We start from the raw sequence: 16,715 nt of genomic DNA on the forward strand, positions 1-16,715 counted from the left end.
GTGTTTGGCATGAGTCACATGAAATGTTCATTTTTGTTGGGTTGTTATGTAATAAAAGTATTTTGAGCTTCTTTGTTCACTAAACTCCAACATAGTAATTTGTCATTTCTTAGAATAAGTACATCTCTTACATATGGCAATTCTAACCATCACTCTCTCTAACCTCTCCCCACCTCATATTCCATCTTCTCACTCTTTTATCTCTCTTTCATTATTATTATATCAAATTGTTTTTAGACCGTTTCTCTATACATATTCGCTGTTATTCTCTTTGGCATATTTCCTGAATTATTTTAGTTATTTTCCCTCTATTTATCATGATATTAATAATATATAAAAGCAAAATAAAATAAAATGGGCCGAGGCCTTAAGCCCATTTTTAAGATTGGGTGAAGCATTTATAGTGGCCTCGAGTTGGAAAAAACCAGAACCAAACCAATTATGAACCGTTTGATTTTCATGAATAATCAAACCGTATAACATTTTAAAGTTTGGGTATATTAAGACAAAACGAAACTAAAAGAGGGACCATACATGTAAATATATATTCCTTTAGAACTTTCGTCTCCCTAAATTTTTGGTCATTCACTCTCTCTCTGTCGCCTCTCGCTTTGAAATTCCCCGCGCCTGTCTCTCCTAATCATAGTCTCGCTTACCTCCGTCGGATTCTCTCTATTTCCGGTCACCGGAGCTCCGTCGGTTCACTTTAATCCGTTTGAATACCAGGTTAGGGTTCTATTTTCCACACAGCTGAGAAAATGCGAGAACTAAAGAAATTTCTCGAAACAGTCCTAGTGATTAAATTTGGTTAGTGGCTTTCGGATTTAGGAGAAATCCTTTAGTGGAGCTTCATTTTATAGTATTGAAACTGTTTAATTTCTAATTTTCTAGCCAACTTTGAAGTACATTTTCGCTTTCAAATCCGAGTGATTTTGATCCTCGGGTTTTGATTTTGTTACTTAGGTTTTCTATTCATAGAATCAATTTCAGACCTGATTTCTGTTGTTTTTAGGAACTAAATGACGATTTTGGTTTATCAAATCCACATTCTTTAGGGTTTTAGCTTTTTTTCAGTATGTTTTAGTAATAAAGGCTGAATGGATTCAATCAAAGATATGTGCTTGATTCTTATCTGAGATTACTTTTCTTAGTATGAGATCATGTAAATTTTTCGTTTTGGTCTTTTTCAGGTTTACTTACTGAGCTGCAAACACTTGGCATCATGTCTAGGTCAGCTTTTGGATTTGTCTTTACACTCTTTCATGGATATATTTATACATGTTTAACTCTGATATATATGCTGCGCCAGCTGTGTATTAATGGATACTGACTATAGGAAAACTAGATGTCTAAAGCTTTATTGAAATGAACAATTTTTTTTTTTCATTTTGTTTTTTGAAAAACTTATGAGTGTCAGTGTATGATTGTAAAACTTGACAGGGAGGATTTTAGTGATACACTTCGAGTACTTGTTGCAACTGATTGCCACTTGGGCTACATGGAGAAGGATGAAATTAGGCGGCATGATTCATTTAAGGCTTTCGAAGAGATATGTTCTATAGCTGAGGAGAAACAGGTCTGGTATTCAGTATCTATCCCTTGCCAGTATTATCTTGCGTTTGAATCATCTAACATATTATCTTAAATAAAAATCTTCTCCCAATATTATGAGTAGTAAACAGTGTTCTACCTAATTTTAACAAAAATTCAACCAATTGCGAGGAAGAATTCTCAGAAAGTTTCATATCTTCTTTTTTCACTCTTTTGAAACAGGTGGACTTCTTACTCCTCGGAGGTGATCTTTTTCATGAGAATAAACCCTCTAGAACTACGTTAGTTAAAGCCATTGAAATTCTTCGTCGCCACTGTCTGAATGATAAACCAGTGCAGTTTCAAGTAGTCAGCGACCAGACAGTAAATTTTCAGAATGCGTGAGACTCTATCCTTTCTGCTATTAATCTAATCATAACAGGAAATAATTTCAACTGAACTAATTAATTGGCAAATTGGCTCAAATTCGTGTATAGATCTACGTATTCTTATTAATCCCTTGACATTATTTTCTGGCTACAGGTTTGGTCAAGTCAATTACGAGGATCCACACTTCAATGTAGGCTTGCCCGTGTTCAGTATTCATGGAAACCATGATGATCCAGCCGGAGTGGTACATCACTTACATCTGCATGCTCTTGTTATGCAAACTCATTTGAATAGGTATATAGAACTGGATTAGTTAGTGAATAGGTATTTTATTGTGTTTTTGTTCTATGTCTCTTATGGCTACAGGACAATCTTTCTGCAATTGATATTCTTTCCGCATGCAACCTTGTGAACTATTTTGGAAAGATGGTTCTTGGTGGTTCTGGTGTTGGCCAGATTACTCTCTACCCTATACTTATGAAGAAGGTTGGTGTAAAGAATTTCTAACCTAGACACCTGGCTCCCCCTGACTTCTTGGACTATCATTTAATCAAATTAATGTTTAGGGCTCAACAACCGTGGCTCTCTATGGTTTAGGAAACATCAGGGATGAACGTCTCAATAGAATGTTTCAGGTAATCCAGAGGACCCTCACCTTTTGCTATACAATTGTTAATTGTGTTAATATTTATTGGTTTCACAGACCCCACATGCTGTCCAATGGATGAGGCCTGAAGTTCAAGAAGGATGTGATGTTTCTGACTGGTTCAACATTCTGGTGCTTCATCAAAATAGGTTGATTCCATTGCTATAACATCTTTTAGATCGTTTTCTTACTCATTCTGTATCAGAAAATTTGATACTGTATTCATATGACTTGCAGGGTGAAATCAAACCCCAAAAATGCAATAAGTGAGCACTTTCTTCCACGTTTCCTCGACTTCATTGTGTGGGGCCATGAGCATGAATGCCTAATCGACCCCCAGGTCCATGAAAAATTTGATTTTTGGAGTTATTGCATTTAAATAAGAGTGAGCCACAATGTTACTTGCCTCTTTGAGCTAAAAGCTATTAAACTTTTGAAGGAGGTATCTGGAATGGGCTTCCACATCACACAACCAGGATCTTCTGTGGCAACATCACTTATTGATGGGGAATCGAAGCCAAAACATGTTCTTCTCTTAGAAATCAAGGTTCTTCAGCAAACAATCTGAAATTTCATCTTCACTTTATTCGTACTTCATTTTCTGGTCTTTTTTCCTCCTTTTCAATCAAGCATGTAAGCTTGAGTGACTTAAAATATATGACTTACAGGGAAATCAATATCGTCCTACGAAGATACCTTTGACATCTGTGAGGCCTTTTGAGTATACAGAGGTAAAGTTTACTTTTCCTTAATATGTTATGGTGGTGGCAGACTTCTTTGCTTACATATTTTCAAAGTGCAGATTGTTTTAAAGGATGAAAGTGATATTGATCCCAATGATCAAAACTCAATTCTGGAACACTTGGATAAAGTGGTACCTATTCCCTCTTCTCATAGTTCATGTGGATATCTTTTCTCCTGCCCTTTTTGAATAACCAGTCACTGAATGTCTCTACTAATATCTACAAAATTGTTAGGTCAGAAATCTAATAGAGAAAGCTAGCAAAAAAGCTGTTAACAGATCAGAGATCAAACTCCCATTGGTTCGAATCAAGGTAACTTGTTTCCAAGTTTTCTTCAAACTGCTGCAAATTCTAGCAACACTCATATAATTAAACCTTTATTTTCTAACCCAACTCTAGAGGCTAGGCTTTGCCAGTTTGATGCATGCACACCCATAGCCACAAACAGATAATTGTTATTAAGAATATTAAATGACTGACAAAAGACTAAGATCTGCTTCATCTTTCAGGTAGATTATTCTGGATTTATGACGATAAATCCTCAAAGATTTGGACAGAAATATGTGGGAAAGGTACCTAGAAATTAGTTACTGTAACATGATGGTCACCATACTTCTTTGAATGTTGGCTAACTAATGACAAAGTCCCAAACACTTACAGGTTGCAAATCCCCAGGACATTTTGATATTTTCCAAGGCTTCTAAGAAGGGTCGGAGCGAAGGTAAGGGCATTGGTGTACTAGTAATTTATACAATTTTGTTTGGATTAGATTGATGCACGTGCTTTTACTCTAACTTGTAATAGCTTATCTGGCAAAAATTACGGTTAAGTAGTGTATCTGAGATATAGTAATGTAGAACAATATGGGCCTATGATAACCTCCTTTGTTGTTTTATTGTCGGTATTATAATTCTCGTCATATATATCATGACTACTAACTTTCTGTTGTGTGGAGCTTGATATTGATGTATTGAGTGTTAATTTTCTTTCTGTTCCACTTTTCTTGTTATAGTTCATGTTTCTTCGTGTGTAACCTATAGCATCAAAATTTTGCGAATCTTATGGATTATCTCTAGTTAGTATATATTGGAAATTTGCCATTTTGATAATTTTTTTGTCTAGTGAATTGAATGGCAATGATGCATGTCCTGATGGTTGTCCAGTGATCCAGTTATGATATATTTCAATCTTCCATTTCACAGCCAACATCGATGATTCTGAGCGGCTTCGTCCAGAAGAACTGAACCAGCAGAATATAGAAGCTTTAGTAGCTGAAAGCAACCTGGTACATCCTGCAACCTTCTTTCCTTATGATTGTGTTATTATCGTCAACCCCTGTAGAACTTTGCCACAGAATGATATAGACTTGGGTAGTTACCAAATGGGCATGAGTACACTATGGGATGATCATTCTATTTTCTTCCGCAGAAAATGGAGATCCTTCCAGTTAACGATCTGGATGTTGCTCTTCACAATTTTGTGAACAAGGATGATAAACTAGCCTTCTACTCATGCGTTCAGTACAATCTTCAAGAGACTCGTGTATGTACTATTTTTTACTTCACCATTCAATACAAAGTTCTGCATAGGATATTATTTTTATTTCGTAGCACGTCCTTGTTATTGCTTTTATGATTTATCTCTTCCCTCTTTTTGTACAGGGTAAACTTGCAAAGGATTCAGATGCCAAGAAATTTGAGGAAGATGACTTGATTCTTAAAGTGGGAGAGTGCTTAGAGGCAAGAAGATATAGATTCAGTTAGTTCTGCCGCAGATTATGAGAACCAGCAGAATATTGATCTCACTTGCATTATTGTTCGTGCAGGAACGCTTGAAAGATAGGTCCACTCGACCCACTGGTTCCTCACAGTTTTTATCCACTGGATTGACTTCAGAGGTTTAAATTCTCTTTTTTAGATTTTCCTTGCCTCTGTCCTTCCGTTGGTTTCTCACAGTGCTATTTTCTACCTGAGATTGGTACAGAATTTGACAAAAGGAAGCAGTGGCATCGCGAATGCTTCGTTCAGTGATGATGAAGACACAACTCAGATGTCTGGTTTAGCTCCTCCCACTAGAGGACGAAGAGGTTCATCCACTGCTAATACAACTCGTGGTAGAGCTAAAGCCCCAACCAGAGGACGAGGCCGTGGTAAGGCCTCAAGTGCGATGAAGCAAACCACTCTTGATAGTTCTCTTGGTTTCCGCCAGTCTCAAAGGTAACTTTTTGACAGCACATTTAACCAGTTTAGGGTAGGATTCACGGACGTGCAAGGAAATGATTGGCATCACTAGCTAGCTAATGTTATGTCCCTAATTTGTCTTTCATAGATCTGCTTCGGCTGCTGCTTCAGCTGCCTTCAAAAGTGCTTCCACCATTGGAGAAGATGATGTAGATTCTCCTTCAAGCGAAGAAGTCGAGCCTGAAGATTTTAACAAACCTGACAGCAGTTCGGTATGGACTATTCCTTACACTGTTATTCATTTGTTCACTACCATAAGAAAGCCCATGTAAAAACTTGACAACATATAACTTTTGGCATTCTTATTTCTCTATTTGAAGTAAATTTTGCGTTTTTACTTTTCCTGATTCTTGTTTGATATCCACTAAAGGAGGACGATGAGAGCACTAAAGGCAAAGGACGTAAAAGACCAGCTACTACTAAGAGAGGCAGAGGTAGAGGTTCTGGGACTTCAAAACGTGGTAGAAAAAACGAAAGCTCTTCTTCACTTAATAGGCTACTCAGTAGCAAAGACGATGACGAGGACGAAGATGATGAAGACAGAGAAAAGAAGCTTAACAAATCTCAGCCTCGGGTTTGTTAATCACATCTATTTTCCCTTCTTTCGCTGCTTATTAGCAGGTTTTAGTAAGTTGTTGTTAACCATTTGAGATCAAAGCTCACTTAATAGTACAATTTGAATATGCAGGTTACAAGGAACTATGGAGCTCTAAGAAGATAAATACATATCAAACCCCAATCTCTGACATCACAACGAAGCTTCATTTTTCTGTTATTTTCTAGCGACCTCTCAAGCGGAACAACTTCTGAAGAAGAGAAATTAGTACTAACAAGAGTTCTGTGAGATGATGTACAGAGAATTTTGTAGTGTTTTTTTTTCTTGCTCTTTTTAAGGTTACGTTGTTGATGAATGAGGCAATATGATTAACGTCAGTAAGAAGTCTAAAACTGTAGTAACCAACAAGTTACTTAGCCAATAATTTAATCCCTAATTTTACATTTGAAATTCAAATAATTTGGGACAATCTAATTAATATTGGAAATTCGAATAATTTAACTAATATTACATTTTACATCTAAATCATAGTTTATAGGAAAAAAAATAAAACATTATAAAATAAAGAGTAAAAAACTTAAATGGGCAACCAGAAAAGAAATATGGATAAAAAAGAGATGGAATTAGAGATACTTCAAATCCAAAGCTGTTTCCTGATTGGCTAATCCCAACATCTCACTCTCTATCTATATCCCATCTCTGATTCTCCCACCTCTCTTCTCATCCACAAAATACTAACATAAAAGTCAAAGTCCCTGAGACCAATACTTTCACCAAACAGCAAAACAAGAAGAACAACAACACTAAGCAAAAAAGAAAAGCTCAAGCCGAGAGAGACAATGGCATCAACATTCACGAGCTCAAGCAGTGTTCTTACCCCAACAACATTCCTTGGCCAGACTAAAGCCTCAAGCTTTAACCCCCTTCGTGATGTTGTCTCTCTCGGATCTCCCAAGTACACTATGGTCTGTTTTCTTTTTGGTCTTAATCTCGTCATATTAAAGGTGTTTCATCTTTCTTCTTGAGTTTGTGTCTGACTTTCACGTAAAATGTCTATGTGAAGGGAAATGATCTTTGGTATGGACCTGACAGAGTGAAGTACTTAGGACCCTTTTCCGTTCAAACTCCGTCTTACCTCACCGGAGAATTCCCTGGCGATTATGGTTGGGACACCGCCGGTTTATCCGCAGACCCTGAAGCCTTTGCCAAAAACAGAGCTCTTGAGGTTAGTCTCTAAATCTCACTCACTCAATGTAAAAACAGAGTAAATAACTAATCATCATTTGCAGGTGATCCATGGGAGATGGGCAATGTTGGGAGCTTTTGGTTGCATAACCCCTGAAGTTCTTCAAAAGTGGGTCCGTGTGGACTTCAAAGAACCAGTCTGGTTCAAAGCCGGTTCACAAATCTTCTCCGAAGGCGGTTTGGACTACTTAGGCAACCCAAACCTAGTCCATGCTCAGAGCATTTTAGCCGTCCTTGGCTTCCAAGTCATCCTCATGGGTTTGGTTGAAGGTTTCCGCATCAACGGTCTTGATGGTGTTGGCGAAGGCAACGACTTGTACCCCGGTGGGCAATACTTTGACCCGTTGGGTCTCGCTGATGATCCAGTTACTTTTGCTGAGCTTAAGGTGAAAGAGATCAAGAACGGAAGATTGGCTATGTTCTCTATGTTTGGCTTCTTTGTTCAAGCCATTGTTACTGGAAAAGGTCCTTTGGAGAATCTCCTTGACCATCTTGACAACCCTGTTGCTAACAATGCGTGGGCTTTCGCAACTAAGTTTGCACCTGGAGCTTAAATTTTCAAGTCTTGATGTGATTCTTGTAATGATATGAACATAACCTTTCTTGTTCCTCTCAAATTACAAATCTTCTATTTGCTATGCACAGAAGAAGTCTCAAAAATACATGTCTCTCACAGCTAAATCTACAATGCTCTTAATCTAACATTTTGGGATCGTGATACTAATACAAAGCTAAGTGGATGAAGATTCCACACACACTAATAAGTAATAAGACCCCTAGCCTCTTTTTCCCCACCATTTCCGGTGACGACCTTTATCACCATCTACTCTATGGAGTCTTGCTTTAGTATCTCTTAATCTAGCTTTGTAATCTTTCTTCCATGTCTCAAATCTTAGCTTCAGTCTCCTAAATTCATCTTCTGGATGTTGCTGTTGCTGCCCGTTTGGAGTTGCCTGAGGTCCGAGCTTCACCTCCACAATAGCTCTTGCATCTTCATCGAAATTGAGTCTCCTTTGGTCAAACTCTCTTGCAAGATGATTAACCGCATTCAAACTTCCGTTGAGCTCTCTGATTCTGAGTTCAGGAGTGTTTCCGTTTGTGAACTTATTAGTAGGAGTTCTTACTCCCGGAGTTCCAGTAGACATCGTGTCCTCTGAGTCATAACCGAAAGGTGATATCGATGTGTCTTGTCTTCCTCCTGCTTGACCCGTAATGCTCTCTGCAGCTAGACTCTTTCTAGCGGCGGCAAGACTCATCTGCAAAAAGACATGATGCAAAAACATTTCAGAAAACTTTGCTGATGCAGTAAGTGAATGGACTTTCATAACCAGGTAAACATTTGACCTGCAATGATGACATTTGCTTTTGCCATGTTTCCTCCATTGACTTCATCTTTATATCATACTCTGACCATCTCTCCTCAAATTGCCTCAACTGCTCTCTCAAAGCTGTGTTTTCTTCTTCCTTCTGCGATAAAGCTGCTTCAGATTTCAAAATCCGTTTCTGGAGATCAGACATAGATGTTGGTTGAACTTGTGGCTGCTCCAGAGGAATATCCTGAATTGGAAAGGAGAGAAAGTTAAAAGTGTAATAATAATATAATTCAGACATAGACAATCTTCATGTTGATAGCAAGTACCTTGTCTTCTGAAATCCTCCTGCCAGCTTTCCTCTTTGATTTTGTCGCCACATTGCGTAGTTCTTTTTGTCTTTGCATACTATTGAAATGTTTGCGAGCCAACCATCCACGAACCGCTGCAACAAAGAAAAATGATGATGAGCCTCAAAAACACTATCCAAAATCTTTAGTTTACCAAAGAAGATAGTGCGGCTTACCAGATTGCAAGTGTATGACTGCACTCAACTCATCTGTGCTTGCTTCAGAAACAGAATCCGCATGGAATTTTGCTTCAGTGTCAAACAATCTTCGGGCATTTTCACCTCGTATATATGACTGAAGAACCAATGTTACTTTCCGCATATTTTGGAAGTATGCACGAGACAAGTGACCACGGAAATGCTTTTGTAAGCCCACTATGCCTTGAAGAACCTTTTTCCTCCGATCCTCAAAGATCCCAATCTATGAAAATTTGAAGAAGAGTACATAAGAATTGTATCGACAACATCAGGAAAAAGCCTCTAAATCTCTGCTTAAAGAATCGCTTACTTGTCCAGTTCGGAGGTACAATTTTGTGTAACCCACTTGATACATTTCAGGATGAACGTCATATTGTTTCAGAACAGCAATTGATACGCTCAGAGGATCCTGAGCGACCTTTTTGTCTGACAATAAGAAACCATATCTTCCTGCAAACTCTTGATGTGTCAAACGAGTAGGATATCCAGATCTTGATATTCTAACAACTTCCAACACGCCACAACATCTAAGCTGTTGTAAGACAAGATCCTCTTCATAAACTCTGGGAAGCTGCTTTGAATTCGGCTTTATGCATCGAATGAAGTGAGGACTTGTGTTCTCTAACTTGTTCATCAATTTGAAAAGTTGACCCTGTAGAGATAATTTAACATGAGATATGCAATATGACACGCGGAAGATTGCAACTTATTCAAAACAGCAGGATTCAAGCTTCTTTACCTTGAACTTTGTTCCAACAGTTTGGTTCGTGGAGTCCGATAACATAAGTGGCTTTTGCGATTTGCCACGCATTTTAGTTGAAAACAATTTCAGCAACTGGCAGTCGCATGATGATAAAAGATTGATAAGATCAGCAGGTAACGGATCCCTGTTCTTCTCCAAAAAGCCATTTGTATCATAGAGAACCTGTAAACAAAATCATCATTCCAACAAAACCGCCATAAGTACACGAAAAGTTGCACAAAATCAGTTCCGTATAAAACCTAATCAGTATGCAGAGTCTGGCTTTTGAGCTAAAGGAATCAACTGACCTCTCCAGCATAATGATTAACTCTGAAGGCTCGACCTCTCTCTCCTTTGAAGCAAGAGTTGGTCTTCAAATGTTGCTTGAGCTTGTTGGCAAAGGTCAAATCAGTTGCTTTTGGAAAATTTGATTCCTCGTCTAGTAGAGACAACAAACCAATTGGTTTCTGCACAAGCAAACATATGCAAGATATTACTTTAAAATAATGTCAGAAGGTCCTTATAAGACAACGAATACAAACTGTGGCAGGCCATTAATTACCTTCTCAATTAGATCTAAGCACTCTTGATTGTCTACAAATTCGACCTTAGTCCAATCAATTCCATCTTCTTCATATTCCTGAGCAGAGAAAATAATGTTTAATGAAGCAGCAACGCAAAAAGCACGCATTTAGTATTTCATTTACACAAAGAAAAACCACCTCTTGTTCAAGTTTAAATAAATGCCGGTTGAAGTGTTGCTGCAATCTTTCATTTGCGTAGTTTATACAGAATTGTTCAAAGCTGTTATTCTGAAACCAAGGATAAACAAATCATCATCGCAGGATTCAATGAGAAAAGAGATTAGTAAAAATCTAGAGCAGATATGGGTACTACTAACCTTAAATGATTCAAACCCATATATATCAAGGATGCTTATAGATCTTCCTGTACGTGATTTACCGACTTCCAATGCAATGTTTATTTGCTCAACAAGCCAGTCAAATAGGTTTGCATAAATAAATTTTGCTATTCCATCCCTCATGTCAGTTGCCTGTAAGTGAAAACGGTTCAGCAACTCATACATCACCTAATGATCGATGTATATGAAAACAAGTAGCAAGAACGATGACACTATTAAACATTACCTGCCGCAATGTCAGTTTTTTAGCAATACAATCCGTACCAGCTTGAAGTTTACGGGTGGACAAAACCACCATAAGCTCTTCTGTGTTGCAGCCCATTAACATAGCGGCATTGGCGACAGCTGTAAGAAATAACAGCCAATTGGTAAGCAAACATCACGACGTTATAGTTTTTGTAAAATTAAGACAGTAGATTCTACCTTCATCCGCTACCACCTCCACATGATTTTCGTTGTCAGTAACTCGAAAAGATACATTTCCTAGCCACAACACTGCTGCAAGCAATGCAAATGCCCTCTCTTGATGCTCTTTAGGGATTTGAACAATGTCAAAAGCTTCCTGCATATATACAGATATGGTTGTGAGAAAAAAAAAAAAAAAAAAAAGAGAGAGAACAAAAATTTGACAATGGAAACAGACTGGAAAAGATAAAACAATTACCAGTAGTTTGTGAAATTTCTGAGCATCATCAACACCGGCAATGGTCAAGCAATCACTCTGGCTCAGGTAGGTATACTCACTTGCTGTTTTAAGCTTCAATCTCTCTACAAATAAAACCATAGATATAGTAGTTATCCAAAATAGAAACTAATCAGGATTAGATGTGTGACTGTATTCTACTTCAGTAAGGACACGTCTAAAGAATGTTATATGTGGCCATACTTAAGAATTGGGTATTAAAGTTTCGAATGTTACCTTTAAGAATCGGTGAAGCACCTGCACACAGCTCATAAAATATATGATAGGATCTTTCGCCATTGAACAGCTGAACCACTCTTGACTGGTCAAACAAGACTACCAATTTAATCACCAATGCTAAGTAGTTAAAGTCAAATGAAAAAAGCTTCTCAATGGAAACAAAAGTACCTTCTCTAGCAGAACTATGGGGATTCAGCAAGAGTAGTTATGCAAAACATGGGGAAGAAGACAATAAAAACAAGTGAGCTTGCATACTAAACAATATGACAAACAATAATATAAATGCTCAAATCATACTTACAAGTTTCAAGTTTGGCTCCACATATCTTTCCCATTGCACTAAAATGAATTTCTATGAGTTTACCCTGTGCCAATTAAGATATTCTGTTAAATTAAAATAGAATAACTTCTCAGTCTACAAAAGTGGTGGTCAAGCTAATCAAGTAACACATTAATAATAACTTGAAAAGATATGGAAGGGGAAAATGGACAAACAAGCTTGTAAAAATAACTCACAAATCGGCTAGAGTTAGCATTTCTTGATGTTTTAGCGTTTCCAAAAGCTTCGAGTATGCAGGTTGTTTTTAGGATTTCATACTCTACTCCACAGCTACCTCCACCGAGAGCTGCCAAGTACTGCATTGCAAATTTTGCAGTCTCAGTTTTCCCAGCTCCACTTTCTCCACTATAGAACGATAATAATCAATTCATCGTTGATGTTAATACCAGCGAATTACATCAATGATCAATATTCATATATAAAAGCATTCAGAAGTCTACAAAATTCAGAATGCAAAGACCCGTACCTTATTATAAGAGACTGATTCTTCTCTTCTGCATGTAGAAAGGTTCAACATGTAAGTGCAGATACTCACTGGAAGACCGATTAGGACTTCCCAAATCATGGAAATACGAAAAGCGTGAATATAAATGCATCTCCTCACCTCTCATCATCTCATCATAAGCTGCATCCGCCACAGCATAGACATGTGGAGCATCCATAACCTTCTTCTGATAAGCTGAGATAACATCATTTCCATAAATTTCTACATTCTTGAATGGATTGACCGCAATCAATACAGGTCCTGCTTTACTCTGTATAAGAAAAACATGAAAGTTCTTTAGGAATTAAGCACCAAAGAGTGAGAAACTAATCGGATGAGCCAAATGATGTTCAATAACTCACATAAATCACGTCTTGCAAATATCTGACACGAAGGTTATAAAGAACAGATGGTTCATTTAGATAACTGAGCTGTATAAGATCTTCAACACCTTCCAATATATCTGGGTTTGCAGGAAAAAGCTCTTCAGTAGACACTTTCACAACCTTTGATAACACCAAATCACAGAAACCTGAAAGTCAGACTACAGAAACTCTTCAATATCACAGATGGAAAGTGCAACAGTGTTAAGAAAACTCACATTTGCAGTGGACAACATAACAAGCGACGTATCAGCGGAAGTAGACTGTATCTTCCCCAGTTGCCACTGCCCATTAGATACCCGACACCAAACTCGAAGTTTCTGAAATACAATACAAACACAGTAACCACAAGTTGTCAATAAAAACGAAATTCCAGAGCTCAGTTTTTCATATCTAATACTACACTAAACACAACTGTGACACCTCCAAGCAAAGCTATCTACCAAGTACAAACATATTCCATTTCCCATATTCTAATCAATCTATTAAGCCTCTTCCACAGAACACTCCCAGGTTAGACTTTTCTCACCACAAAGTTCAAAAACTCACTGCTCAAGTCACCTCTTAAAGACTCATTCCGAATCCCATCCCTTGGAAATAACTCAACTTCACTAGGAAATAAAGAATTACCTTCTTGATGAAGTACTCAACGTTATTGTTCCACTCAGACTCAGGCTTATTATGCTCCTCCGTGTTCTCCACCAAACTAACTTTAGCGATACTAATCTTCACACCCTCCTCTTCCTTCTCTGCTGCATACGGAGACTCTGACCTAAGACCAGTCCTCATTTTCTTGCTTCCAAAACTATTCCTCTTAACACCCAAATCCTTCTCTTTCCTCTTCACCCCTTCCTCTTTCCTTTCCGATTCAGCTTCCACCGCAGGCGTCACAGAAACAACACTTCCGTTCTGATCTTCCATTACACTAGAAACATTAAAGTTGGCCGGAAGCGAACGACGAGCAGAAGGAAGACGAGCTCTTGAATTAGGCCGAGAAGGAAGCGCCGGAGGCATATCTTTAGGCCGATCACACTCATCTTTCTGACGAAGAGACTCAAGCATCTCCTCTAACGAACTTTTCGCTAGTGTGTTCGGCGATGCCGATAACATCATTCCTCAATCACAGACCTCAAAAACTGAATCAAAGTTGAAAACTTTCTAAAAACCCAACACCAGAAATAAATCAGAAATCTCTTGTGCTGAGTCTTTAATTGAGAAGCATTTCACGCAATCCAAGCTTCCATAAAACCTAATCTCTCAAATCACACGCCTCGTTAACCATGCATTACTTCCTCGGAACCAGAGAAAGAGCTTCTTGGGAAAGAAAAAAAAAAACTAAAAATCAGAAATTCAGCGAATCAACATTTGTAAAACAATCTCGAGGCTCCTCATACATTTCTCATGAATGGATTTGAAGAAGGAAATAAAAATTGAAACTTTAGAACAAACAAAAATTCTGACTTAAACGAGAAATCAACAAAAACCTGATCTTTACACAAACCCAGAAACGAAGAAGAGAAAATGAATTGAAAAGGAAAGAGGGAGAGCGAAACTTACGAGGTCAATGGAAGAGACAAAGACAGAGAGTCTCTGCTTCTCAGGTTAGTTTGTCAGAGGGAAAACAGGAGAGGAAGAAAGAAAAAAACAGATTTTTTCCTGGGGAAATTTTAAAACCCTAAGATTTTCTTCTTCTCCTGAGGAGATTAATGCGGATTTGTTTTCTCGAAAAGATGCAACTTTTTGGGAAAGAAGAAGAAGATAAAAGAGTAATGAATAATCCTCTCTGTTCTTCTTCCCTTCTTTCTCTTCGACCAACAACAAAAATTCAAATTTTTTGTCTTTTTTTTTTTCTCTTTGTTCAGACAAAAAATGGGTCCGAATCTGAATTATATTAATGACTCAAATTTTCAAAATTATTTTTTATATATTTGTGAAAATAACGTTGGTCACAAAAATAAAAGGTGTTATTATATGCATCATTAACGTTCTATAATTTGCCCCTGTGTTTTTAGAAAATTACCATTAAGGTGGAATTTCAAATTATTAACTAGGAAGTAAATACTCACTTTAATGTTTTTTCTTTATACAAGTCATAAAATCTTCAGGTAGTAAATCATCCCATTGGTTAGTTTTTATATCATTTCATTTATCTATATAGCATGTTAATCTAACTATTTTCTAACACTAAACTCCTGATTTTGCTCAAAATAATCAAATATGTGTGTCTCCACTTACTTTAATTAATTTTATATTTTAAAGGTCGTTATATCTTTTATTTTATTTGGGTCAACAAAGTTCAAACTAGCTCTAAGGTTATTTAAAATTTGAGAATAAAAACAAATGTACTAATTTAGTGAACATGAATAGACGTTGCCTCAATATTAAAAAAGATCCACAAATGGCCAAAGTCAAAAAGTATTTGTTATAGAACGTGACACGTTGGAGGAGGGAAGACTGGTCGTTAAGGGGCTTTGGTTGATCGAAAATGACGATAATATCTCTCAATCAAGGCGCTCACGTTAATGTCTCAGTTCCAACTACCCCCCTTTCAATTCTTTTCCACAAACTCTCAAGTCTCACCCCTTCCTTTGTAGTAGGGTTTGGATATATACTTTTATCCGTTTATCCGATATGTTATGTAGAAGTTGACCTTGTAGTTTGGTAAAAATTGAAAATCTTTGTTCTTGCAAGAATCTATTACATATGTTCTATATAGATTAACATGCTATATAATTGTCACTTAACAGTTATATTTTAGTGGCTGGTATAGCTATCCACAAATCCATAACAAGTCGATTTATCATATATAACTCATTAACTATAGCTTATCCACAAATCCGATCTTTCTTCGAAATAGAACTGCTAACTGCCTTATCATTCTTTACTTCGACGACCGAATAGAGACCTTCCAAAAAAAAAAACTCAATTCAACCGTAAATAGATTTTTTAAAAAATACTATAGATAATAGGTGACGGATACACGAGTTTTTTAATTTGAGTTTTATCATGAAATTATTGGGGAGTAATGGAAATAGAAAATGAAAAGAGTAAACGTGGCTTCCGCTAATCTAGCAAATAAAAGAGCACTTAATTAGCTAAAAAGCGTAAGAGCGAGTCAACAATACAACCCGGCTGAACAAATAAGGTGTCGCAGTTTTTTTCCATTTGGAGCTTAACAAAGTTAAGAGACCAATCGACAACAAAACAATACTAATACATTAACTGGTCAACCTTTTAATTTGTTCATGCCACGAATTGTTTGTTTTGATGTGCTCGACATTTAAAATCAGATATATGTTAGCCTTTATGAAGAAAGTAGACTCTAATTAATTTGTAGCTATATAATTTCTTACAATTTAGTTAGACATAAAAGATGGAAAATGCATAGTGGAACTGTGAATGTTGTAGCTAGAGACATGATTGGAAAATAAATTAGAATATTAATAATTAAGGTCGGACACTATATTGACAATACCAAATAGTCACAGTACTTTTAAAGTATTATGATCAATTCTCACTATGTGTTCTTTTAATTGCAAGCGACATAGTTTTGTAGCTAATTTTGATGTGAGGTCAAGTAGATCCAACTACAAAAATTAGAGAAGTTTTTAGGTAGAGATAATATGATCGTTATTATTATTATTTAATCAGGGAGCTTCAACTTCAAGTCAAAATCTAGTAAATAACCAAAAGAAAGAAAATATACGTCTAGTAG

At 37.0% G+C, this 16,715-nt stretch overlaps 3 protein-coding genes across 5 annotated transcripts; 2 read left to right on the forward strand and 1 right to left on the reverse strand.

Moving 5' to 3' along the window:
* The first annotated feature begins 558 nt into the window (after nt 1–558).
* On the forward strand, nt 559–6,573 carry MRE11 (DNA repair and meiosis protein (Mre11)). 2 transcript variants are annotated; one of them, NM_124806.2, is made up of 23 exons: nt 559–726; nt 1,191–1,230; nt 1,441–1,576; nt 1,774–1,931; nt 2,074–2,164; nt 2,287–2,406; nt 2,487–2,555; nt 2,624–2,715; nt 2,804–2,906; nt 3,006–3,113; nt 3,235–3,297; nt 3,369–3,440; nt 3,544–3,621; nt 3,819–3,881; nt 3,970–4,030; nt 4,512–4,594; nt 4,738–4,851; nt 4,971–5,048; nt 5,135–5,206; nt 5,293–5,525; nt 5,638–5,761; nt 5,920–6,123; nt 6,238–6,573. In NM_124806.2, the coding sequence occupies exons 2-23, from the start codon at nt 1,223–1,225 to the stop codon at nt 6,268–6,270; spliced, it is 2,163 nt and encodes a 720-aa protein (NP_200237.1). In that variant the 5' UTR covers nt 559–726; nt 1,191–1,222; the 3' UTR covers nt 6,271–6,573. The 2 variants fall into 2 exon arrangements, with proteins under 2 accessions (NP_200237.1, NP_001330550.1); NM_001345081.1 differs by lacking the exons at nt 559–726; nt 1,191–1,230 and having other exon boundaries at nt 1,419–1,576; nt 6,238–6,532.
* A 112-nt stretch (nt 6,574–6,685) lies between these two features.
* LHCB3 (light-harvesting chlorophyll B-binding protein 3) lies at nt 6,686–8,089 on the forward strand. Its single transcript, NM_124807.4, has 3 exons — nt 6,686–7,070; nt 7,169–7,330; nt 7,395–8,089. The coding sequence occupies exons 1-3, from the start codon at nt 6,945–6,947 to the stop codon at nt 7,902–7,904; spliced, it is 798 nt and encodes a 265-aa protein (NP_200238.1). The 5' UTR covers nt 6,686–6,944; the 3' UTR covers nt 7,905–8,089.
* ATM2 (myosin 2) lies at nt 7,904–14,879 on the reverse strand. Of its 2 annotated transcripts, NM_001085286.2 has the most exons (23): nt 14,558–14,879; nt 13,631–14,314; nt 13,219–13,320; nt 12,980–13,123; nt 12,738–12,888; nt 12,600–12,627; nt 12,310–12,478; nt 12,095–12,158; nt 11,962–11,975; nt 11,791–11,875; nt 11,536–11,639; nt 11,295–11,433; nt 11,098–11,216; nt 10,851–11,003; nt 10,672–10,761; nt 10,512–10,589; nt 10,258–10,416; nt 9,947–10,132; nt 9,518–9,859; nt 9,187–9,430; nt 8,990–9,105; nt 8,695–8,907; nt 7,910–8,606 (listed from the first exon to the last, which is right to left on the reverse strand). In NM_001085286.2, the coding sequence occupies exons 2-23, from the start codon at nt 14,111–14,113 to the stop codon at nt 8,127–8,129; spliced, it is 3,663 nt and encodes a 1,220-aa protein (NP_001078755.1). In that variant the 5' UTR covers nt 14,114–14,314; nt 14,558–14,879; the 3' UTR covers nt 7,910–8,126. The 2 variants fall into 2 exon arrangements, with proteins under 2 accessions (NP_568806.3, NP_001078755.1); NM_124808.4 differs by lacking the exon at nt 14,558–14,879 and having other exon boundaries at nt 7,904–8,606; nt 12,600–12,624; nt 13,631–13,763.
* Between the last annotated feature and the right edge of the window lie 1,836 nt (nt 14,880–16,715).

The sequence above is a fragment of the Arabidopsis thaliana genome, chromosome 5 (assembly GCF_000001735.4).
Source record: "Arabidopsis thaliana chromosome 5, partial sequence".
NCBI classification, from domain to species: Eukaryota; Viridiplantae; Streptophyta; class Magnoliopsida; order Brassicales; family Brassicaceae; genus Arabidopsis; species Arabidopsis thaliana.